The sequence below is a fragment of the Oreochromis niloticus genome, linkage group LG12, assembly GCF_001858045.2.
Source record: "Oreochromis niloticus isolate F11D_XX linkage group LG12, O_niloticus_UMD_NMBU, whole genome shotgun sequence".
NCBI classification, from domain to species: domain Eukaryota; kingdom Metazoa; phylum Chordata; class Actinopteri; order Cichliformes; family Cichlidae; genus Oreochromis; species Oreochromis niloticus.
Window position 1 is genome coordinate 4,210,985 of NC_031977.2, and position 25,425 is coordinate 4,236,409.

A 25,425-nucleotide genomic window follows, 5' to 3' on the forward strand; every position below is an offset into this window, starting at 1 on the left:
ATAGGTCAGGGAAATATTTCTGTCCAGTCTTACAGGATTCCAGGAGGAATGTTTCTCTGGTATGAAACTGAAACCTGCTTTTTCACAAACCTGTACATATGCAGTGTACATGCACTGCATCATTTTAGACCATCAGCACTGTGACAACTATATATTATCATTTTTTATTAATAAAACATTGTATAAATTTAGAAATATGATGGTTATGATTAAGACCTGAGCACTCTGTGAAAGCCTTATTGTATCTGCTCTGATTATTGATATTATTCAGGCGAATGCATGGTCTTCCTAAGAGCCTAAACATACTCTAAAACTCATGAAATTCTACACATGCAGCAGGTCTTTTGAGGATTTGCCCATTTTATGGGTTTCACATTTGGAGAATATAAAAAGGCTCCACAGCGCCACTTCTGAAAGTATTCCCAGCGTACAGATTGAGCTGACCATATGGTCCACGCATGTAACAACCCAAGACATTAAAAAAATGCTGTGTGGGTCCGTGGTGTGTCACAGGCATGTCTTACACTTTCAGGTACAGCTTCAAGATGGTTGATCAGAGCCATCTCAAATTTTGTCAGCAAAATCTTAGGGTGTTACTTTATGTTCAAAGTTGTGAGTTTTAATCCAAGTACATGACAACTTTTGATATGTTGCCATGAAGCATTAAATTTCTGACTAAAAAAACACAGTGTCCAATCTGTACAGGGACTGGAAGTTCCTCTTACCGAGGGTAAATCGAGACTTTATAGAGTCTAGCCCCTCTCCAGGTGACTGGTTCAAGAGTCGAAGCTGTGTGTTGAGGTGAGCCTGACTATATTAGCCAGCATCTCTCAGTCTCACACACTAGCTCAGGCTTCTTCCATGTCCCAATAGCCCAATAGATTGGATTGCCAGGGCCTCTGCCCTTGACCGCCACCCAACACACATTGCACCCAAACCCTATGGTGTCTCCTGAAGGGGGGTCAGCCTATCGCAGGGCGGGCCCCTTGGGGAAAGCCTCAGCCACTAGGTCCTCTCCGTTGAGCTCCTTCCCCAGGCCTGGCTTTAAGTTGGGGCCCTGGTAAACCTATCCTGGGCAGGGTACAGTAGCTCTTGCTTATTCCTCTTTTATAAGTGTTAACTGAATTGTTTTTTGTCTGCCCCCTTCACCCAGAACCAATTTGCCTTAAGAGACTCTACCAGAAGGTAAAGCCTGACAACATAGGTCCTTGACTCATAGGGTCACACAAACCCCTCCACCAAGCTAAGGTGGTGGCATTATTATTATTACTATTCTCATTATTATTATTCTTAAAAACATGTTTCTAATACATTAAGCTGCCAAAACAGCTCTGGCTTATTAGGCCATGCACACCCATAGGTCGTTGCTTCGAGCCTACGATCACACTCCTAAATCCTAAATATTGGGATGTGGTGTGTTCTGGGTATTGCCATATGTGATGGAGTTCATTATGCTTTCTACTGTCCAAGAATACTGTTGACATGCTGATTTTGCATCAACACCAGGTCTTAGGGTTTCAGAATATTGCATTTCAGATTGTTGTAATCATCTCTGTGCTGCAGCATAAGTGTACCAGGCTCCAGCCTTTTACCAGTTATGTGGTCATGATTGACATTGTGCCTGCAGACAGCTTCAAGTACAAGTGGAAAAAGGAGCAGTGAAAGACTTCAGAAACGACTGAGCTCCACGTTCCATGGTACACATACATGCACCCTGTCAGTCCTTGTATCACACAGCTACAGTGTATTTATCTTACAGACAATCTGAATGGGAGCAGTTTGTGTGTTTGGGGATATTTGTAGAGCTGTTTGAAGTTATTACTGAGCACTGTTCCACAAGGTTCCAGCTCACTTTAACGGCTTTCACATATGTGCGCTATATAAATATGCACCACATATAATAACTAAGTAAAACTATACTGTAAGATGTTTCTTTTCAGCACATTTGACTGAGATGCAGTTAATAAATAATAAAGGTCACACTTTAACAACACCAACACGTGGCACTTTGTCTTCATGTTTCTTATTTTAATCAGATAAATTATAAAATGGATGTAAAAGGATCATAAAATTAATTTTACATTTACTTAGGTTGTATTTACATTTCATGAAACATTTGAATGTAATACACCAAAATAAACTAGAAAGGAAAAAATGAGTTACACAAATTCACTTTCATCTTCATGCATAGTATCATCAAATGTTTTAAATCATACAGCACAATGGGTTTGAAGTTCAGTACACCTGATGTCATATTGGATGCCTTTTAAACTTTTTTCTTTGGAACGACCAGAAGAAAAACAACAATCTTGTAAATCATGAATTTTTAATCTTTATAAATAAAATTCAAATGTGAGGATTTCTTCAGTTATGTCTGTTTCTTTACATTGGCCCTATGACACAGAAATGCATTAGGAAGATCAACTATTACAGACAAGGCACGAAGATTTCAGTGATTTATTGTCACAAAAACCATATTGATAGTTTTCCCCGAGCACCACGTGTAGGCTCGGTTTGTCCCCAGTGTTTTTTTGTTTTGTTTTTTTGCTTTCTTCTGACCACTACTCCTGCTCGGGCATCAATCTGGGTCGGAGTTTTCTCCAAGACCAGGTCAGACTGACTACTTTATCTTTTCAAATATTTATCTATTGATGCGTCATCATGTAATTTTTCATCTTCTTCTGTTTTACTGGCAGTTTGAAACCCATTTAATTACAACAGGTAGTTGCACTGCCCTCTAGTGGAAGAGAATGTAATTGTTCTGCCCGTTACTCATGCTGGTCACTTAGAGTACTAATCAGGTGGAACCAGATAATCTTCCACTGCACACCTGATCATTTCACTGCTCTAAAGGAGGAAGAGGTTTGCTGCGACAGACAGGCTCCAGTGTTTTTGTTGAATGACACTCTGGTGAGCTTCCAGATCTCTTCATGAACAGATGCGTACACACTTCATCCTGACCTGTATCACACAAAACAAATCAGAACATTTCAGCTGCCCAGTTCATGAGTTTAAGCATTAACTCCATGCTGACCTCAACTTTGTGTATGAAATAGGTCAATTCAAAAAACTTTGAAAACAGAAATGCAAATAGCTCCAGTACAATGTGTACCTGTCGTCAGTTGTAAAGCTGGAAAATCAATATTCATCACGTTAACATTAAAAACAAATATACACATTTTATGTTGGATTAAAAAAAAACCCAGTAAATTTAGTGGAGCATAAACTGATCTGTTTGCAGTATTGTGATAAAATTTAAAGTGATGCATTTTGTTGGACTGGCTAAATCTAAATTACATTTGTTTCTGTTGATGATGATGATGAAGAAGACTCACTGAATTCCACCTTTTACATATGCTTCATAGCATCTAGGAGTTGAAAAATCTGCTTATATCGTTTTGAATTCAGCTAATTCCACAAAGAGCAGCAATAACTTCGCAGTCTGGGTTTCGCTACCTTTCTCTGTAATTTATACATTTATTTCTAACTGTCCAAAGAGTCATGCTGGCAGATTTCTGTCTTTGTCACAGGAGCTTTTTCTTTATCATGTAGAAAAAGACTAAATATATTATAATAATAATAAAAATAATAATAATAATAATAATAATACATTTTATTTATAGGTGGCTTTAAAGACCCTCAAGAACACCTTACAAACAAGTATGAAAGTATAAAAGCTAAACAAGGTAAAATAGACTAAGACAGAATCATGATGAAGGCTATGCAGTTCTGAACAGATGGTTTTAAGATGAGGCGATGGTGTCCCGTGATAGTGAGGGTGGAGCAGACAGCTGCTTCTTTACTTCTTTACTCTGACAGAAAGGGGACTTTCACTGGTCCAGCCCACTTTAGATCAAAGGGGCTGTATGTGAGTTTGACATACACCCCTGATCTAAACCCTCCCTTCTCTATAGTTAGAAAAGTGATGCCTGAAATAGTTGTGCTCATGATGACTGAAAAAGGAAGTTAATACTACTGACAGACTGTTTTGCAAAGTGCATTTTTCAGCTGCTTCAGGGGAGGCCACTGCCTGTGAGCTACTGTTTGACACAGGATCATCAGTTCCATCATACCAGAGACTCTGTACGACAGACATTTTCCTGAGTTTCCTCTCACTGCACCTTATGTGAAACTAGTAACTTACAAGCGGACATTCCTGTACTCGGATGTTTGGACACTATGGTTACCCTCGGCACGAACACTGCTCCTGCTTCTTTGTATGTGATTCAAGGAGGATCTGTTTTACTGGGATGGCTTTAACAAAAGCCCTGAAATGGACACTCTGACACTCTGACCCTCTGACTTTGGTCATGTTCCCTCTGCTGCACCTGTATTGCTAACAAACACAGACTTTGCTTCCATTGGCCATGTTGCTGGTTTTGTGCACAAAGTTAAAATACATGAGGAAGCAGTGCCAGTATAACAAAAACTCTGACGTCTTCCTTTTGCAATACGTGAAGCAATGTCGGATGAACTGGACCTGCTTCTGAGGGAGAGCATTATTGAGCACAGAGATATCTCTCCCTGGATTTCTTCTATTGTGGTGACAACAAGAAAAGAGGGCAGACGAAAACTGTGTGTGGATTTAAGAGAACCTAATATAACCACTGCTGCTGACAGCCAACCCTTGCCCTACGTGGACTGAGTGCTGTGTTGCTTAAAAGAAATGATGAAAACTGTGCTTAAAGGTTTACCCGGTGTGCATAATTATTTGGATGGTGTGATTGTTGCAGGATCTTCACTACAGGAATATGGTGGATGCCTGTGTGCTGTTCTCCAGCATCTTACATACGGATGTCTGACACTCAACATGCACAAATGTTTATTCTGCCAGTCCAGCCTCAGGTTTCTAGGCCATATGATCTCCAAGGATGACATTCTTCCTGCCACAGATCACAGCGCAGCCACCACCACATGATCTTGCATCTCAGTGTTCCTTTCTGGGGTTAATCTCTTGGTACAGTAAGTTCCTTGCCAACTTTGCTACAGTAGTGGAGCCAATGCGAGCTGTACTGACGGATGCAGCTGAATCTGGTTTTACATGGACTGAAGGAGCTGATCACATTTTTAAGGATCTAAAAAAATATTTCTACTGAACAGTCGAGTGCTTGCTCTTTTTGGTAAATGGACTGGTTCTTATATAGTGCTTTTCTACTCTTCTGAGCACTCAAAGCGCTTCACACAACTTGTGCATTTACCCATTCACACAATCACATTTTCTTAGTGCTTTCTAACTAACATTCACCTGAGGACTCCTGACCTCAATGAATCCGGATAATACTGGATGACCTGTGGCGTTTGCATCTCTAACTCCTATGATTACAGAATGGAAATACTCCACTGATGAAAAGGAGGCTCATTCTCGTGTGTGGGCTAAAAAAAACTGGATCTCTGGGGCCGACGCTTCACACTAAGGACTGATCATTTGGCACTGACCTCACTTCCTGCATCTCAGGCCCTGCTCATGAGAGGTGAGCATTGGTACATTGTCCCTGTTTCTCTGCATGCTACATTCATCTAGCACATGACACACATCAGGTTGTCGTTTGCAGTGCAGTCTATTAATTCTTTATGTACTACCTGCCAGACGAATAACAAATTTGCTCTGACTTCACCTGACTTCCTCTCTAGCCTGTTGAACTGCCACAAAAATCATGGGAGAAAGTGGCGTTGGACATTGTGGGTCCCTTTAAAACTGCTTCTTCAGCTTGTAGATTTGTTATAGCATTAGTGGACTATTACAGTATGGGGCCAGAGGCTTCATTTTCTCACACTGTAACTGCTGAAGTTACTGTCACATTTTTGCACTCCATTTACAGCAGACAGGGGAACCCTGACTACATAGTGACTGACAATGGGCAGTTCCTCTCCAGCTCCTTTGCAGACTTTCTATGCAGAGAGGGGGTATGATATCTTCACACCAGTGGTTTCCATCCACAGTACAACGGTGCAGTGAAAAGATGGAATAAAGTACTTAAACAGACTATCCTGACTGCTGAACACATGTAGAAAAACTGGAAAACTGCAATGACTGATTTCCTGCAAAATTATAGAGCAACAGCCCATGCCACAACTGGAATATCCCCATCAGAACTCCTGCACAACAGGAGGATGAAAAAAAAAGTGAACATCTTCCTGATTCCATAGAGAAGCCAAAAATGAACTACTGTCAAAGAGACAGTGAAACAAAACAGGAGAAGTCTAAACTGTACACTGACAAGCCTTGTGGAGCAAAGAAACCAACATTTGACCTGGAGAGGGCAAAAACACCTGACCATGTTTGCAAAGGAGTTTACACCATCATTATCTGTTTAGGAAGTACTTCTGTACTCAGTGACAAGTTTCCAGGCTTTCATTCAGCAGACATCACACTCAGAACAACAAAGCCAGTTTCCAATTAACCCATCCACACTCACTGCATGTCTTTGGACTGTGGGAGGAAGCCGGAGAGAACCCACACAAACACGGGTAGGACCTTCTTGCTGTGAGGCAACCGTGCTAACCACCGTGCAGTTGTGGACTTCAAACAAGGTTAAAAAAAATAAACCAAAATAAAAGTGTTTGTGTTTTACATGTTAGAGGTTGAACTTATCTAACGGTAAAAGCTTGTGTAGAAACAACTGGTCTTGTACTTTGCAATCTTGTTTACACGTGGTAATATATTTCCTTGTTTGGTTTTGAGTACTCTGGTAACCGCTTAACTAGAAGTGATTACAGTTCAGGTTATGCGTATGATATCACATACACAGGCAGTTAAACAAGCTTAATGTTCATTGATGTGTTGTAATGGGTGCATGCAGTTTTTCAAATAAGGGGGTAATGTTGTGTTCACAACTAGGTGACACAGCAGGATTAGGCTGAGGAACCAGAGAACAAGAGGGAATGTGTGGGAAGATGCAGCCCTTATTGTGCTGCAGTGGAACTAAGCAAGGTGCTCTTAAAGCTGTTCAAAGGAATTCTTGACAAAGCGGTGTTTCTGCTTCATGCTGACTTCTTCCTTCAATCAAATTGGGCTTCATTGTTGGTTTACATTTAAGGACAGTGGCTTAAATACTTCAAGCAAATCTGACTTATTGGAAGTGTTTTTAATTTTTTGGCATGAGTTTGCATGTCACAAAAAAATTTCAATTCATGGATGCTTGTGTGCTTTCTATTGGAGATTATGTATCGGAATTTAAGGAGCGGGACCACGCCTCCACCTTTACCTACTAAAACGCTGTCAAACCTAAAATGAGGACGTGGGCTCAGCTAGTGAATTAACATACTTAAAACATGTCTGTGCACATTCTAATTACAATATATTCATCGAAATGTTTTTCTAGTTAACCATGTTATTGGTTTAAATTCACAGTACAAGAGAGAAGGGAAATACAGGGAGAGGTGCTGGGAGTAGAGTGGGAGAGCAGACCAGACAGACAAATTTCAGGACGTTTCGAGTGACGTAGAGGACAAGAACACTGGTCCTAAACACTTAAAGCTGTCTATGTACCCACAGGATCAGTTTGACAGGGAAAACAAAGCTGGTTTCAGGGTTTTAAATGACTTGAATTGCATTAGAAGTAACTGCAACCATTCTAAGTGAGAGGGCACCAGGGATGTATCCCATTATGGCTGATGAAGTCAGAGATGCAAATATATTACGCACATTGTGTCACACTTGCAGAGCAGTTTCAAAGTTAGGATTGGAGCCATGTGAACTTGAAATTGAAGCTAGAAATTGCTTGAGTTTCCCCGCCACCATGGAGTGCCTCTCAAGAATCAGCACCTGTGGCAGTGGGACTGAAGACAAAACTCTATCAATTCTCCTCAGTGTATATGCTGTCCTTTTTCCAGACTCTCCTGTGTGTAACAGCAGGTTTAAACCGACACCATACCTGTTCCAAGCAGTGACATAAAAAGATGCAGTGATTGGCTTAAGTTGTCACGGCTGGGGCAGCAGTCGTGTGGTGTGTGGGAAAAGGACTCGAATGCAGGCACTTACTGAGATGCAAGGGAGGTTTATTGTAAGACAGAACACAAAGTAGGGATGGCAAAAACAGAACTAAGGACAATCTAAACTGGGAGAAACTAAACTATACAATGGCAAAGCTGAACACGAAAGGGAAGAAGAACGAAGGGAACAAGAACGAAGGGACACTGGGAAATCACACACAGGTGGGAGACACAGCTGGACCTGAATAACCTGATGAGACAGGGGAAACACTAACATCAGGAACCAACAGACGGAGCACCAACCCAGAAACCCAGAAAATCACAAAACACAAACCATCCCAAGGCAAGAACACGAGTGCAAAAATAATAATAATAATAATAATAATAATAATAATAATAATAATAATAATAATAATACTTAGTCAGAGGAACGCAAAAGGAAACTGTTTTTCGTTGTCTGGACAGAATGCTCTTAACTTGAGCAGCACTTTTCTGATTCAAGATTTATTTATTGTCATTATGTTGCTAGAATATAAAACTTACAGTGGTGCCCTCGGTGATGAAGACAATACAAAAAAGTTGGATAAATAAATAAATAAATACAAATTTAAAAAAGGTAAAAAAGATAATTGCAGAAGTCTTTAGCAGTCTTTAGAGTACAGTGACTGGATGTGAGTCTGTGTGCAGGGGGTCCACGAAAGGTATGCAGTCCAACATCACTGATAGATTTGCTACCTTGAAGGTGAGGCAACACAGCTTAACAATCCCAAAGCAGAAGGAATGATCTGTGCAGCAGATGTTGCATCCAAAAGGGTAAAAGCTTATGTGACATTGTGTCATGGTCCGTGGCTCTGTGTCTGAGGAGTTTGTGGGATGACCCGATGGCCACACCCCCGGGCTGGGCCATCACCATCACACCTGCATCCCATTCCAGGCGATTACCAGGAGGACTATCTAACCCTGCACAGACGGATGCTCCACGCCAGTCCGTCAGTCACCCCTCAGTGGTAACTTGGCTCAAAATGTTGCATGAACTGTGTTAATTCTGCCTCTGTGTGCTCAGGTTACTATCCGGTGTTTTGTACCTGCCACCTGCCTGTCCTCCTGCCTGCTTGGATTTCTGGGTGCACCATCTATCCTCGTCCCTGGCTCCCCGGATTTGCCTTCCAAGGAAATGCTTCCCCCCTCCGAGTTCCATGGTCCAGCTCTGATCATAAGCCAGATTACTATAGCCCTGTCTTGTTGCGCCTCTCCATTCCCCTGCCTGTGTGTTTTGTCCCCCGGTTTCCTTCAGTTCCGCGATTTTGCCTCCCTTAGTTGTTCCGGGTCACCTTTTGTTGAATTAATAAAACCTGTGCTTGCTCGCACTAAGCGTATTGAGTTTGCGTTTGGGTCCTGCTTGTGTTCGTGAACTGCGGTTCATGACACATTGTACCTAAGGCTAAGATGATTTGGATTCTCATCATCTTTTAATTTGATCCTGGTAGTTCATGAAAAACACGATGTTTTCATGTATTTAATATGTTGTTAAAACCATTACTTTTGTCAAACAAACAATGATTTTGTGCCTCAAAATTGAGTTTTCTCAAACTTGTTGATTTTATTATCACATCATTGAATAGTTGATTTTTAAGAGGATTTTTTTTTTAACCATATTAAAAGATTAACTCTTATTGCAGTGACACTTACACAATATAGTGTACATTGGCAAAGTGCTATTCGGTTGCAAGGACTTCACTGTATAGGGGTGTATAGGGATGGCTTTTATGATAGCATTGTACATGCTTCATATCACTCTAAACATGGCTGGATGCCTGCCACTACATTGAACCAACAAGACTACAATCCTATTCACTCTTGGATATGAGGTACCTACAGTAACAGGGACAGATGGCACGACGACCTCTGGCAGAGACGGAGCTGGGCCAGACGGCGGCGGAGAAGCCACAGGCAGTTGACCAGGTGGTTGAGCAGGTGACAGAATGGGTGGTTGAGCGGATGGCCGTGTGGCAGCTGGAGACGGTTTGGCAGACTCTCCAGAGCCCCCAGCGAGGACAGGATCTGAACCAGATGATGTAGAAACCTCTGGCAGAGGCAAAGCAGGACCAGCAGGTGCAGAAACCTCTGGCTGAGGCAAAGCTGGGTGGAGCTGCACAAGGCACGCAACCAGCTCAGGGCACTTGTCAGACAAAGACAGCAACATGAAGTCCATAGCTGCCTTAATGAGCTCGCCTGAGCTCTTTGCTGAAACATGTGGTGGCTGGATCAACTTGGCTGAGTTCCCAGCAGAGAGCTCCAGGATGTGTGGGTTGCAAAACCTCTGGGGGGTCCAGAGGCAGCTGAGACCACAGGCTCAGCCTCTGGGTAGGCCCTGGGGAGAGTTTTAGTGTCTAAATGGGTCCATTTGGCTGTACAACACACAGTGTGTGAGTAAACAGACTTTGAAATTATAATTCCAGGCTCAGAGGGAGAAAAACAGTCTCTTCTTTTTACAGAGCTGGAAATAATGGCACCAGAATAAACAGACTTGGAGCCTGAGCACTCAGGAACACTCTGACCAGTCTTTTCATAAATGTGCCCATGAACAGGTAACAAGGTCTCTGACAGAATAATTCCGGGCTCGGAAGGAGCGGGATGAAATGAGTCTTTTAAGTCCATAGAGCTTGAATTAACAACCTCCAAATAAACAGTCTTTATTTCTCCAGGCTTGGCCGGAGTAGATAAAAGCCTTTTTGACTGACCATGGCCGGTTACTCTGAGGAGGGCCTGGGTTCAAGCCTTGGTTGGGTGGATGCCGTTGTCAGAGGAGAGATGACAGAGGAGGCCAGTGATGATGGCGATGTGGTGGTTAACTTATCCTCATCCTCCGACCACATTGCTGCCAGGAAGTCAGACTGGGAGATGTAAGAGGAGAGATTCCACAGCTGTGACGAAGAAGCATTCCTCCTCTGCTGCGGATGCTGCTGTGTGGTGCTCCAAGTCTGGTTTGAGCACCCCTTTCTCCACGTTGCTACAACACCGGACAAAGCGATCTAGCCTGGGCCAGATCGTGAATGAAGTCTGCAGCCTGAGAGAGCTGGTGCAGGTGAGGGCTTTACTCGAATATTGTCTCAGTAGCGTTTAGCCTGACGGATATTATCCTTGCATCCAAGGCGAGGAAAATGCACCTCACCACATTCTGGAACAGTTGAGGCCCCTCTCTCCACTGGGTCCATCTCGTGGTCACGTCGTGGTCACGTCGTTCTTTCATGTGTGGCTGTGGCAGGCAGGAAGCGGACACAAGTGCAGGACTCAAGAGACACAGAGGGATGAACTTAGGCAGGCAGCTGTCATGGTCCTGAGTCTGACGACTCAGTGTTTTGTGTTTCTTTATAATATTCTGTGTTCTTGTTTATTCTGTGGTTTTGGTTATCTTGGGTTTTTGTACTCTTCTGTTTCACGTTTCATGTTCTTATGTTCTGTGCCCCCCAGTCTGTGTTTAGTTTGGGTGTTGTGTCATTACGTGTATGTGTTTCCTGTTTTATTGTGAAGGTCTGCGTCTTATGTGAGTGTTTTCGGTTTGCCTCCCTGGTCTCGTCATGTTAATCACTCCCAGCTGTGTCCTCCACCTGTGTGCTATCTCCCTGTGTTTCTCTGGGTGTATTTAAGTCGTGTCTTCTGTCTTAGTGGTTGCTGGTTCGTCTGTGTTGTTCCCCTCGGTCTTCCTGCTTCTCTCCGTCCGTCTTCCGTGTATTTCCTCGTACCTCCCTGCGTATCTGTTCTGGTTAGTTTCTGTTAGTGTTTCCCAGTTTAGGGTTTCTTAGTTTCCTGCTCACCCTTGCCGTTTCTGTTTGTATCTACTTTTGTTCATTAAATACTCACCTGCACCAGAGCTGCCGCATTTTGGGTCCTACCTACAACTCCACACGTCTGCTACACCGGACGTGACAGTACAAACCAGCCACTATGGACCCAGCGGCATTAAACCCGTCCGAGGAGCTCCGGGACGACATTATCTACAATGTGGAGATTCTCCTCGGGCTGTGGTTAGAAGGCCCTCCGGAAGAGCTTTGCCGCGCCGTCGAAAGCCGGCTACAACGGCTCTTTTCCGGCCTTCCGTGGCTGCTTGGTTCGCTTCCCCCGACCATGCAGGCCTTTCTCCGGAACACACCACACCTTCTCCAAGCCACTACTGCATCGCTGCCCGACCCGCTGGATGTGGTTTTGCCCGACCCGTCGGAGTCGTCTGCGGGGAGGAAACGCTGATCACGCCGCCGGCGCGTCACCCCACAGACGGACTTTGGGACTTCTGAATCGCTGGCTGTGGTGAGTGAGGACTCTTTTTCTTTTTCAGACTGTGTGACTGTTCATTCAGGGGCTGTGTTTTATGCGGCGGATAGCAATACAAACTGCTTATCGCCTGCTCAGGTATCTTTAGCTCAGTTAGCTGCCCAGCAGCCACCTTTAGCTCAGTTAGCTATGGGGCGCCGTTTGTAAACTGAAACATTTTTCCACATTTAGCTCTAAATCTTACAAAAACATGTTTTTTCGAGTCATTTTTTTACAACATTTAGTAAAATATTTATAACTTTTTATATTTAAAACAGAATTTTAAATGTAAAATCTAAATGCTAAATGTAAAATCTAAATATGATAGCTAAATGTTAACATTTATATATAATATTTAGATTTAAATCTAAATATTATATATAAATCTAAATGCTAAATGTAAATATTATATATAAATCTAAATGTTAAATGTTAAATCTAAATGTTACAGGAAACTAAATATTTAGCTAATATGCAAATTTATTGTACGGGTCAACAGAAATACCAAAATAAAAGCTTCAAGAAAACCTCCCGCGCTAAAGTGTGCCGGTCGTGTTCAGGTTGTGTGTCTGCGCTCCTCTCAGGGTCACTTTTGACTGCCATGAGTTGCTTCACCTGTTCCCTACCAGCATGTCCAGCGATTTAGCTGAAAACATTGGAAGAGCCGTTTTGTCGGCCATCCAACGATTCAGCGGTAGTGCACCCTCAACCTCACAAACGCCGCAGCACTTGGTAAGTTCATTGTATCGCATTTTGGACGGGTTGATAGCAGTGTTAGCAAAACTAGCAAAGCTAAATTACTTAGCTAGTCCTCAATTATTTCATTTGGTAGGCAGCAGACAGAGATTGAACATCATACAACTCTATTTATTTGTTTGGTAGGTAACAGTCGTTCTTGATGTAAATGTTTCCTTAGGAATCCAGCAATGCACCTGGACCAAGTACACCTGCCGTCTCCACTGGGATACCGTACCGCTCGGTAGGCCTTCTTACACATATCATTTAGCTGACTGGTTTTTGTTTTTTCTTTGGTGTAATATGTCACCTTAAATTAAATCCTGTCAAAGTAATGATTCTGATTCTACATACATTTCATCTTCTTAGGGGTCCATCATTAGCAGTGTCACATCACCACCAACAACATTCACAAGTTTTACGTCATATTTTATTACTGTTTTGCTGTGAAGTGTCTTTTGATTACTCACTTTAATATTTTAAAACTATTGATAAAATATTACACTCTAGCTAATCTGTCACAGTGTAATTGCCTCAAATTACCCATCTTTTGTTATAGAATTGTGCTAATTGAGATTATCTGTACCGTGTTCTAGGATGGTTACCAAGGAAGGCTTCAGATTTCCAAAGAGGAATTGCAAAATGTTCTTTCCCTGAAAACATCTTTTACTGAAGCTGCATCTATCCCACTCTGTATAAGTTACTGCAAGACTATAATATCTCAGTGTCAAAATTCAATGTAATCAGTGACCATGAGTTAGATCAGATCAGTTTCTTCAGTGCTCCAGCAATAATCGAGCTGAGACTGCGAAAGCTCTCTTTACTGCAGCTGTTGGACAATTTGGCAGACCCCTGCATATCAGGACTGATCATGGAGGAGAGAATGCTCAGATTTGGGAGGACATGCGAGCAAGCAGGGGTGAAAGCTCTGTCTTAATGGGAAGTTCTGTGCACAACCAGAGGATTGAGCGTTTCAACCGAGACTTAAACAATAACTGTAGCCGCATTTATGCACCTATATTTTATGAATTGGAATCACTTGGTATCCTAGATGTGGCAGGATGAATGTTATTCCTTGGTTTAACCCACTTTCAGCCTGGCGCATTAGGGGGCGCTAGTATAAATAGTGGCCATTTGAGTGTCCCTGGATCGCTTACCTGTGAGCTCCTTTTTGGTCACCTGACTTCCCTTTGGTGTTGCCGAGATTATTTGCGGGTTACACTTCTGAAGCCTCCATCGCGGCTGGTAGGTGTTTACTCATTGTAGTGTGTACATTACCTTACTTGGTGGTAAACGGCTATTGTTTGTAGGTCGTAGCTGTAGAAGCCTCCGTTGAGCCATTCTGCTCATGTTTTATGACGCGGCTTACTCGGTACGTAATCCACGTTTGTTACAATCTCTGCCTTTTATTGTTCTTTTATAGTAATTACTTATTCTTTGCAGGAAGTGTGGGCCTTAGTTTTACGCCACGCTACGCGAACTGAAGTGCTGCTGTTTTGTTTTGCTTTACTTTTACTGTCTGTTCCGGCTGCGAGGTTTCTTTCCTACTGCTGCCAGCCTTTAAAGTGGACGTCTGCGTGGACAACGGCCATATGCATGCCACGGGAGTCAGCTGGCGTGCATATTGATTGACTGACTGGAAGATTAACTTATAGTCGGGCAGACGGCCAGTTGGAGTACTACGGCGATTCCGTCTGCTCCATATTTTAAAGTTTTATTTAGGCTGTATGTTTGTTCTTTTTGTTGTTGTTTTGATTTGTAGTTTGGGTTTTTGTTACACCACTGGTAGGAGGCCCTTTTTCTAGCTGCGGATCACCAGTGTGTTCCTGCAGTTGGGTTATCCCCAGCGTGTGAATATTAGTTTTGTTGTAATATATTAAATTTTCTTTGTTTCTTTTATTCACATGCGGAGTGCTGACGTGGAGGAGACTAGGGTGCCTTGGTGGTGGGATCCTCTGAGTGTACACACCTGCCTTTTCTTAGTTTATTAGCGTGAGTGTGTGATAGTTTGCTGCACTTGTGTCTTGGTGTGTTTTCTTTTCTGTTTTTTTGAGTTTGTGCGTGGCATCCCTGCCCCTCCACTGGTAAGCCTCGGCTCTGGATACCTTTTTTTTTTTTTTTTTTTTTTTACGCCTATTTATACACTGATATTTAGGACTGTGCTTTTATGTTGTTTTAATTAATAAATTGTTAACTTATTTTATCATTGAACCTCGTCTCTGTACGGAGTATAACAAACCTAACTGCCTTTTTGGTGATTAGTGTTACCTCCAGTATTCTCTGGGTGAAATTCCCAGGGTGGCGTTGTCTTGTAAACTGTGAAGCGCATTTACTTTATTTCCACCTCGTGCTGCCACATAGACTTAGAAAATGCAACAGACCTATTTTGCCTTCATTATGTGTTTCTACCACGAATCAACCACACTTTGAAGGAATTCAAAGCTGGATATAACAATCACTCTGTTTCCACTGAAGGTAATAGAACTCCCATCCAGCTTTTTGCCTGCGGAACTCATGTGTTTCATCGTCACAACCCAGAACTTTCTACAGCAGAGGTCTCCATACCCTCCTTGTCAAACTCTCAAAGTAGGTTTGTCCCATTAAATGACAGCGATTTGCAAGAGCTATATACAAGCATTCACCCTTTTGAAGAAGACAACAATAATGGTAAAACATTGTTTCAACGAACACAGCAGTATATTTTTAACAAACTTGTAAATGTGTGACCTCAACCACAGGATACCAGTGATGTTCCAAAGAGTGATGACACTTAGTATTCTTAAATGCTGTACAGCAAATGTGTTTTTTGTACTACTGCAGAAGCCCCCTCCCCTCTAGCAGTGATACCTCCTGCCGCATAAGGACTCAAAGTTAATGACTGATAGTGACTCATAGGCTATTCAGAAGGCTACAACTACATTTGGTTTATGGGTAAAAACAGTTATTCAAATTGCAGTAAAGCCATCAAATTCACACTTAACAGTGTAATACAATAGTATTAGTATAACAGTGAAAATTATCAACATGGAACAGTCAGTCTTTAAATCAATTCACAAGATTATCTACAGTATTGTGCTAATCATTTTAAAGTTGCAATAGTCTTAATAAATGTTGCTGTTAGATGTCCAAGTAATCCTGGCTTGTTCTACAAAGCATGTTTAGTATACTCTGTGCATAAACTGTTTTGAAATGTCCTTGTTTAAAAAAAGAAAAAGCTTAATAAAATTATTAATTGTATTACACCAGTGACTTTATTGATTTGTTGTTGAAAATACAGAGTTAGCATTTTCATAAATCTATTGAAGCTTTGAAAATTATTACATTTCAACATTAAATGCAGTCAGAATTTATTTCAACTATCTTGTATGAAGCAAAGTTACTTGAAACTACAATTAATGAACAGGATTAGAGTTAACAAACCCACCATTTTAATTTCACTTTTTTGGAACATGTTTAGATGGTGCTGAATAAAGCTCCATTCATGAGTGCTACTAAGAAGCAGTAATGAAAAGCATCATCATCAGCCATTGATGTTTCATTCACAAAAAGCAGAAGCTCATTTGCACATGTGTGTGCAATCGGGAGATGTTTGCTTTCATCGTGAATGAATGTTATTTTAGGAGCTGGTTGAAAACCTATGGCTGCTGCTCCCGGTGGCAAAAGCCAAGATGTGACTAGGCCTCAAAAGCCTTCACAAATGCCTCTTCATCCTTGGTAAGAGTCCTTTCTCCAAGTGCGTCTCTCAGCTCTTTATCTAAAAACAAAGAAAAACCCCCGTTAACCTGGGGACACTAAAATAGTTAAAGCTTGAGCTAACTAAATGATGGCTAATGTATTTATAAAAAATAGAGGTTCTGTCTTTGCTTTGCTTGTCAGTTGTAAGCTTTCATACATCTTTATTCCTGTTTTGTGTGTGCATGTGACATAAAAAGACAAATTAAGTTTTACTTTAGTGTCCTGAATTGTTTCATGGCCAGACTACATTATATGTGAATTTCTGCTTACTTTCGACACACTGGAGAAATTCCCGAAATTTGACCACCATCAGCTCCTCTCTAACTCTTCTGTTGCTCCCAAGGACAGAATAGCTTGGCCTGAGAACCCCAGCAATTAAACTGGCTGTCAGATCTTTGTCCTCCCCCGATAGGTCAAGCAGAACACGCAAACTGGGGTTCTCTCTCAGGAGTGATGAAGACAGAAAAGTTTAAATAATGGTTAAATTCCAGTTTTAAATACAAAAAGTAGCTCACTCTAAATGTTTATTATAAAATAATGACCAATTGATACAGAAAAAATATAAATCTCACTCCATAGTAGGACAAGCCATCAGTTAGTTGATCGAAACAGCTTTGCCGTTGCAGGACTGCAAGGTATAGAGCTGCATTTTTCACAAACAGATCTTTATTGGCCATGGTGACTGAGTGGAAGACCTTCAACTTGATATCGCCATGAGTCGCAGCAGCTGACTGCTTTCTCCAAATCATGTTGAGTTGTTGCATTTACAACCTAAATATTTAAGAAAAACACTTTAAATGTTTGTTTTTTTTACCAGTGTACACAAATACTGCAGATGGTTCATTTTAATTGGACTCGAAACGTTTTTGTTTTGGTTTATTTGGCTGTATTTAACCAATAATTTTTTTTTAAAGAAAAAGGAAACAAATTGAAAATATAATACATGGAATTGCCTCTAATAACCAAAAGTGTATTTATTATATATTATAAAAGAAGACCAGAAGACTTGTGAATATAGGAAATATTACAATATTCTTGTTATAATATTGCAATTCACCTTTTTCAGATTCTCTCTTAACTCAGGGTCACCTATATCATCCGGTGTTAGGTGTACTTGAAGAATGTCTCCTGACACAATGTAGTCTACTACATGTGGAGAGAGAAAGGCTGGTGCTTCTCCACCTTGCACTATTATCGTGGACAACATCCTGCCAATGGTTCATATACTCCATTTTGCAAGTGTAGGATGTTAAATTTCAGTGTGCATCCATTTGGTGTAGCTGAAAAATAACACAAAAAGTATATTCTGTGCAGACACCAACTGATATCTTGAGATTGACAGACAAAAATGTATTACTCTTTTTTTTTTTTACTGTTTCAGACACACAGAAGATAACATAACAGATTTATTATCTGTAGTTATTTATTAACTTGTTAATGTTCTGTCAAACAATGTTCAGATCAGGTGGTTGTTGCGTTTGTAACATTATAAAAATGAGTGTCGCCAACAAGCCTTTAGGCCTTGAGTAAGTAAGTTAGTTTGTCTATGAAATCATATTACCTTCAAAAGCACCACTGTCCTGAAAGATGGCCTTCACCAGTAAACGGAAAAACTCCCGCCTTGGCCCCCCAAGGTCAGCAGCATCTTCCTCTGTATCATGTTCATCGCTTGCAAATGTGACATAAAGCATCTCACAGCTTTCTGCAAACTTGGGTCTCTTGAACTGACGCAAAGCAGTCGACCACACATTGGCTCGACTGATATGGAGTTGTCTTGTTCCTGGTGTAATGACTTTCTCACTATGAGCTCTAAGAAGACCTTCAATTTCTTCTTTGCTGAGCTTCTTAAAAGACCTATATAAAAAAGGGACAATGACAAACAGATCTTGGGGAAAAATGGAAATTTGCTGTACATTTGACTCAAGTGCACAGAGTTACAGATAATTATGTTGTGATAGTCCATATTAAATTAGTCAGAAATGAGCAATTACCTCTGTAATTGTGTAACTTCAAAAAAAATGATGCAAGTAAAGATGCAAATAAGATATTCAATTACCAAAGGTTACTTTCAAATCTTACCTTGAAATATGAACTTCACTTTGTCTATCAGACTCTTCTAGGAGGCAACACTGAATTGCCTCTTCAAGAGCTTCATCTTCCTCCAGAAAAATAGGGCTAAGTAAACAAGAGATATTAGAAATCATAAAACATGTCAGCCTTGAAGAATTTCTCACACATCATTAAAAAAAGAAATTAAATGTAAATACTAAAGTTGCAGTCATTCAGCAAAAAAACCCCAAACATGCAAATTGGAAACCTGCATCGAAACAATATCCTAAACAACATCTAAAATGAAGGATGTCTTTAACCCCTAGACAACAGCTTACACAAATTCTGCCACATTATATGGAAACATCTGCTGTCCCTCATTTTCACTCTCCTGAATGCAGCCCTCTGTTTCCTGATGCTTGGCCTCACTTTCACCTGGTGTTGTAGGCAACGCATGATGCACTGAACAAAGGAAAGAAGGTCAGCATGACTTGCTTCATAATGTTAACAGAGCCTTTGTATATCCTTATATTAGTTCAAGTGAAAGTTGGGCACATATTCCTCCTTGGCTGTAATCACCTGTGATAATCCGTAAACATTAAAATCTGACAAATTAATGATGCTCTCATCAAACAAGCCTCCCAGGAATTATTACTCACTGCAGTAACAAAATCTAACTGGTCATTGAGCTTAGAACATAACTAGGTTTTCATTCACGCCACATACCTCGTCTTCTCCGGCAGACTGGACTTTCAAAGTCACTATCAGACAGCTCTTCTGGTTCCTCCTGAGGGAAAAGAAATCATGTTCTACATAAAATCAAATACAGTTGCACCAAATCACTGGTAACACAGAGGCACATGGCTGCACTAAAAACTGTTTACACCTGCTAAAAGTGCAATATCAAATAATACAATTAATAAAATTATGTTAAGGGAACAGACTAACTTTTTAGACAATAAATATTTCTGCACTGCAATATAAAATGTTTACCTGTGCAGGTTTTTGTATCCCTGCCATTATATAGAGGCAGGTGGAGGAACAAATCGAGCCAACTTCTTGGCCACCCCAAAGAAAACTGCTAGAAACATTTGGTTTCATTAGTCGTTTACATCCTCTAATTGTACTCAAATACTCAAAAGGGAATGTCTGGCCAGTTGACAGTGCAAATGTTCTTCTGAAGATTGCTGCTATTTCTTCTCTAAGTTGTGCTTCAGACCAGTCAGATGTAAAGGAGATCTTCCCAATAAGGCCATCTTGTGCTAGTTTTGCTCTTGAATCTCCTCTCGGTATGAGAAACGTTGATGCTGAAGACAAGGGCAAGCACACGACATCTTTTGTCTAGTGTTTGCAGGTCTTGTTTTTTCTCACAAAATGTGAGCGCGTAGCATGAGCTTGAGGAACTGATGGAAGAGGAACCTGAAATGAATTCAAACACAGATACAGATAGACATCTATGCATTACAATAGACTCAGACCATCTTACTATTGTCTACCCATTACACAGAAAACTGAACCTTTTGTATCTTGTAGATTAGCATTTGGTGATTGTTGGTCAAGTTGGTGATTCAGTCCCCAGGTGCTCTAATCTACAGCTCCCAATGGGTTTATCTGAGTATGACTGTGTGCGAATGTTGGACAGAAAAAGTGCTTGTATTAATCTGTGCCTGTGAATGGGTAAATGAGATGTGTTGTATAAAGTGCTTTGAGCACTCAATTAGAGTAGAAAAGGCCTGCAGTTAGGTCAATGTGTATTTGGACCCTAACAAGTTTTATTTTGTTGCCCGTTTACTGAAACATTTTCCAATCATAATTATATCATGAACATGATGTGCAGACTCAGCTTTAATTTAGGGTATCCATATTAAAATGATGATGTCATTACCAATTAAGCAGATAAAAGGCCTGGAATTGATTTGAGACGTAGTGTTTGCATTTTGAAAATTTTACTGTGAACAGACAACATGCGGTCGAAGAGAACATAACAGAAAAAAGAAAATTAAGAAATTAATATAGCCACTACAGTGACCATCAAAACAATGAAAAATATTGACGTAAAATTTATTTTGCGACACCACAGAATAAATGATACCATATAATATGAAATGATAGATGTTTTTATATCGTCATATTGAACGGCCCTAATACAGAGGGTTCACTGCAAGGTGCAAGCCACTCATAAGCCTCAAGAATAGAAAGGCTAGAATGGATTTAACAAAAAACAAAACAAAAAAAACATCTAGTAAAAGCCAGCAGAATTTTGGAAAAACATTCTTTGGACAGATAAAACCAAGATCAACCTCTACCAGAATGATGGCAAGAAAAAAGTATGGAGAAGGTATGGAACGGCTCATGATCCAAAGCATACCACATCATCTGTAAAACATGGCAGAGGCAGTGTGATGGTTTGGGCATGCATGGCTGCCAGTGGCACTGGTAGTGTTTACTGAATATGTGACACAGGACTGAAGCAGCTGAATGTGTTCAGAGACATACTTGTCTGCTCAAGTCCAGCTAAAAGTCGTCACATTGATTGGGCGGCATTTAATAATACAGGTGGACAATGACCCAAAACATACAGTCCAAGCACCCCATGACTTTATTAAAGTAAAGAAATAGAATATTCTTGAATGGCCAAGTCAGTCACTGGATTTTAACCCAATTGAGCATACATTTCACTTGTTGAAGACTAAATTTAGGACAGAAAGGCCCACAAACAAACAGCAACTGAAAGCCAATGCAGTAAAGGCCTGGCAGAGCCTTAGTAAGGAGCAGTGTTGGGTAAGTTACTTTAAATTAGTAACTTAGTTACATTACTAGTTACTTCTATACAAAAGTAACTCAGTTACTTCAAGTTACTCGTTACTTTCAGAGTAACTAGTTACTAGGGAAAGTAACTTTGGTTTTACTCAGAATTCTCTTGTTAATGTGTTGCTTCCGTAACTGGATACCCAGCAAGATTGCCAGTCTTCTAGCTTGCTTACTTGTCACACGTGCACTGTGCCACCTACCAATAGAAAGGAAAAAATTATGTGCATATTTCCACGAGAGAAATCCCACGCCTGGACCGTCATTGACCGCCGCCATGATTCTAGCCTGCTTTTTACATCCAACACAAAAACTGCAGTCGTGGTGCTTTTGATTGTACTCAGAACTCGGAAATTCTGCCTTCTGAATAGGAAGATGTAGGTAACACCAGACTGCAGATGAGCTGCATACAGAGCTGGACTGGGACAAAAAATTGTCCCGGGCATTTTAATTAGAGACCGGCCCACCATTATAGGAAAAATCATAAAGCCTTTGAATGAAATTAAACACTGTTGTGACAGTGGTGTACACTGTTCTGATTAGGGATGCAACGATACCAATTTTTTCAAACCGATCCGACACCGATACTTGGATCTGAGTACTTGCCGATACCGAGTACAAAATCCGATACTTCTACCACACACAAGTTAAACTTAACCAGTAGTAAAGAAACGACCCCAGACAACTCTTTAACACAAACGAAACGTTTACTGAAGGTAAGGGCAGAGACAAATACTGTACAACACATCCCTTTTTAAAACTCAAATGATATTCCAATTCCTTAACCAAATGAAATACACTGTATAAATGAAATAATTCCCTTGCAAATTATATTAAACAACCCAACTTATGTTATCACCTTTTGGTAAGTGACTCACTAATATACACTCCAAAACACGTTATATAACTCCACTAAACATACAATATTCACACATGGGCCCCACACACACTCACATTCACACTTGTTGCAGGCCTGTTTGCTGCTCACGCTGGACGATGGAGAAAAATCCTCTTCTCCCCAGTAAGAGCACAAAAGTCTGACTTACAGTTCCGTTGCTCGGTAGGTCGCCATTCACCAGTCCCACACTAAATCCACTCCCTGCGGACCCGATGCTGTCTCTGCTACAGCACGTTAGCCAGTCACTGTCCAGCTCTCCGACAGTCCATAGCGGCTGCCTCCGTGGTGCAGCCAAGCAGTCCGGGCTAGCCTTTAGCCTCGGCGATCGTAGCTGGAAACACAGTTTTCCACGGTGGTGCGACCGTTGAAACAAAAAGTCACTTCACCCACACTCTGTTGCGAAGCTCCCACACGGTTAGCTTTCTAGTTACACACTCTTTTGTGCTAGTTAACCTCAGTAAAACTAGCCGAGTCTCTCACTTTGGTTCAGCTAACCTCGTGCATCTCTCCATGCCATTCTCTTCTCCTCCTCCATTGCAACAGATACACAGGTCCCGTTTTATGCTACCTTCACGGGCCTCCAGAAAATTAGAACTCTGAACAATATTTTAACTCCCTTCAGAGTTACATACCATAAAATAATACTTTATGATTAACATAACAGTTTGATTGCTCTAATTACCTGTATTTACCTTGTGACATATTACAGGGCAAATTAAATTCAGGGTACAGTTACATCACATAACTGTGAACACCTTATGTTACCGTGGCGTTCAAGTCCATGGGAATTATGAGTATCTACTCCCAAATTCGGGCTACATTAGTATCGGTTCATGGTATCGGTTAACTTTTACGAGTACGAGTACGCACACATTTTACAGTATCGGCCCCGATACCCGATACCAGTATCGGTATCGGTGCATCCCTAGTTCTGATGGTATATATGTATCAATCTATCAATCGTTTGTTGTAAGACTCAGATAATTATTTTTTTAAAAGCTAGAGAAAGCTAAGAAAGAAAGCATCCTGGTGTTATTTGTCTCTCAGAAACAGTTCATAACTTCCCTTCAACTCATTCATGTCACCTAACAGGTAAACCTGTTTCTCCATCACCTGTTCAGCTCTGATGATTCAGTAAGGACATCTCCTGGTTTCATCTTCACGTCTCCCTCTAACCAGATAACCAAATCGATATCATGACCAGCAGCTTTCACAGCTGTGGCTCCAGCAAACATCAGCTGATACTAGCAATTAATATTAAATAAATTCTAACAACAGCTGATCAAGCTTAAACGTGCTGCTGTTGTTTAGTGCGACATCCGCTGGTTTCCTCTTTCTGGCGCAAAGTGGGCGATAAATAAACAAGAGAGACAAGCCGATCAGCTGATCATTGATCAGTTTCATGATTGAAGTAGAAACAGGAGAGGGAGGGGAGAGAATGAGAGAAGAAGAGGCAGCTGTGCAGCGTAACGACAGAATAACTCCAGCTTTGTGTCTTTTTCATTGTAGCTGAAGTCCGGGACAAACTGTTCCTTTTCACCTCAATACGAAACGCGTAATATTTTCTCTGAATTCGAGACGATTCTGAGACAGTTGGCAACTCTAATAATTAACCGTATGAACAAAATAAAGTTCAACATCAGTAACATAGCACCCACCCAGCTGTATAGAAACTCCGTCATGCTAGCTAGCACGCAGTACGAAAAAGTCAGCATAACGAAAATAAATTCCACCTAAACTTGGTTTATATCTGACCCAGACAGACTGCAGGTCATAACTTCTTACCTGAAGTTCAGTTCACCTGACACGGCGGCCGCTCTCCTCGTGCCTCACTTTTCCTTCATCCACCTGCTGGCTTCCACCACTTGCTAATGTTATTGAATCTGTGGAAGCTCCGCGATGCCACCACACGAAGTAACGAATAACGTGCCTATCTAAATCCCAGGAACGAGTAACGCGTTCCTGGTTTTGGCATAATAACTAGTTACCGTGCTCGTTACCACAATAATAACGTAGTTACTGTAACGCGTTACTTAATAACGCGTTAGTCCCAACACTGGTAAGGAGGAATGCCAGCATCTGGTGGTGTCAATGACTTCAAGACTTCAGGCTGTCATTGCCAACAAAGGATTTTGAATAAAGTAATAGAAATGATCATTTTATTTTCAGTTATTTAATTTGTCTAATTACTTTAGAGCCTCTGAAATGATAGGATTGTGTTTACAAATTACTTTTTTCCCCTCACATTTTTATGCAATCATTTCGTCCAACCCATTGAATTAAAACTTAAAGTCTGCACTTCAACTGCATTGGAGTTGTTTCATTTTTAATTCATTCTGGTAATGTACAGAAGCAACATTAGAAAATGCGTCTGTATCAAAATATTTATGAACCTGACTGTATATCAAAACCAGTCAGCTAAATGATATGTGTAAGAAGGCCTACCGAGCGGTACGGTATCCCAGTGGAGACGGCAGGTCTACTTGGTCCAGGTGCATTGCTGGATCCCTAAGGAAACATTTACATCAAGAACGACTGTTACCTACCAAATAAATAAATAGAGTTGTATGATGTTCAATCTCTGTCTGCTGCCTACCAAATGAAATAATTGAGGACTAGCTAAGTAATTTAGCTTTGCTAGTTTTGCTAACACTGCTATCAACCCGTCCAAAATGCTATACAATGAACTTACCAAGTGCTGCGGCGTTTGTGAGGTTGAGGGTGCACTACCGCTGAATCGTTGGATGGCCGACAAAACGGCTCTTCCAATGTTTTCAGCTAAATCGCTGGACATGCTGGTAGGGAACAGGTGAAGCAACTCATGGCAGTCAAAAGTGACCCTGAGAGGAGCGCAGACACACAACCTGAACACGACCGGCACACTTTAGCGCGGGAGGTTTTCTTGAAGCTTTTATTTTGGTATTTCTGTTGACCCGTACAATAAATTTGCATATTAGCTA

General features: G+C 41.1%; 2 protein-coding genes across 2 annotated transcripts; one reads left to right on the forward strand and one right to left on the reverse strand.

Annotated features, from left to right (window-relative positions):
- Nucleotides 1-10,674: 10,674 nt before the first annotated feature.
- Nucleotides 10,675-16,723, forward strand: LOC109204396 (uncharacterized). Its single transcript, XM_019365227.1, has 7 exons — nt 10,675-10,835; nt 11,464-11,476; nt 11,963-12,237; nt 12,825-12,972; nt 13,157-13,219; nt 13,572-14,347; nt 14,419-16,723. The coding sequence occupies exons 1-6, from the start codon at nt 10,675-10,677 to the stop codon at nt 13,716-13,718; spliced, it is 807 nt and encodes a 268-aa protein (XP_019220772.1). The 3' UTR covers nt 13,719-14,347; nt 14,419-16,723.
- A 521-nt stretch (nt 16,724-17,244) lies between these two features.
- Nucleotides 17,245-25,424, reverse strand: LOC109194355 (uncharacterized). Its single transcript, XM_019366222.2, has 9 exons — nt 25,158-25,424; nt 24,911-24,973; nt 19,753-20,178; nt 19,486-19,546; nt 19,098-19,221; nt 18,790-18,885; nt 18,272-18,564; nt 17,768-17,990; nt 17,245-17,481 (listed from the first exon to the last, which is right to left on the reverse strand). Exons 3-8 carry the CDS (start codon nt 19,858-19,860, stop codon nt 17,902-17,904), a joined length of 771 nt encoding a protein of 256 aa, XP_019221767.1. The 5' UTR covers nt 19,861-20,178; nt 24,911-24,973; nt 25,158-25,424; the 3' UTR covers nt 17,245-17,481; nt 17,768-17,901.
- Between the last annotated feature and the right edge of the window lies 1 nt (nt 25,425).

Coding starts and splice junctions, on each gene's coding strand:
- LOC109204396 (XM_019365227.1), top strand. CDS start 10,675: ATGGCCGGTTACTCTGAGGAGGGCCTGGGTTCAAGCCTTGGTTGGGTG. Junction 12,238..12,824: donor CTTCTGAATCGCTGGCTGTG/GTGAGTGAGGAC, acceptor CGCTCCTCTCAG/GGTCACTTTTGACTGCCATG. Junction 13,220..13,571: donor CTGGGATACCGTACCGCTCG/GTAGGCCTTCTT, acceptor ACCGTGTTCTAG/GATGGTTACCAAGGAAGGCT.
- LOC109194355 (XM_019366222.2), bottom strand. CDS start 19,860: ATGAAACCAAATGTTTCTAGCAGTTTTCTTTGGGGTGGCCAAGAAGTT. Junction 19,547..19,752: donor GGATACAAAAACCTGCACAG/GTAAACATTTTA, acceptor CTTTTCCCTCAG/GAGGAACCAGAAGAGCTGTC. Junction 19,222..19,485: donor AGTCTGCCGGAGAAGACGAG/GTATGTGGCGTG, acceptor TCCTTTGTTCAG/TGCATCATGCGTTGCCTACA.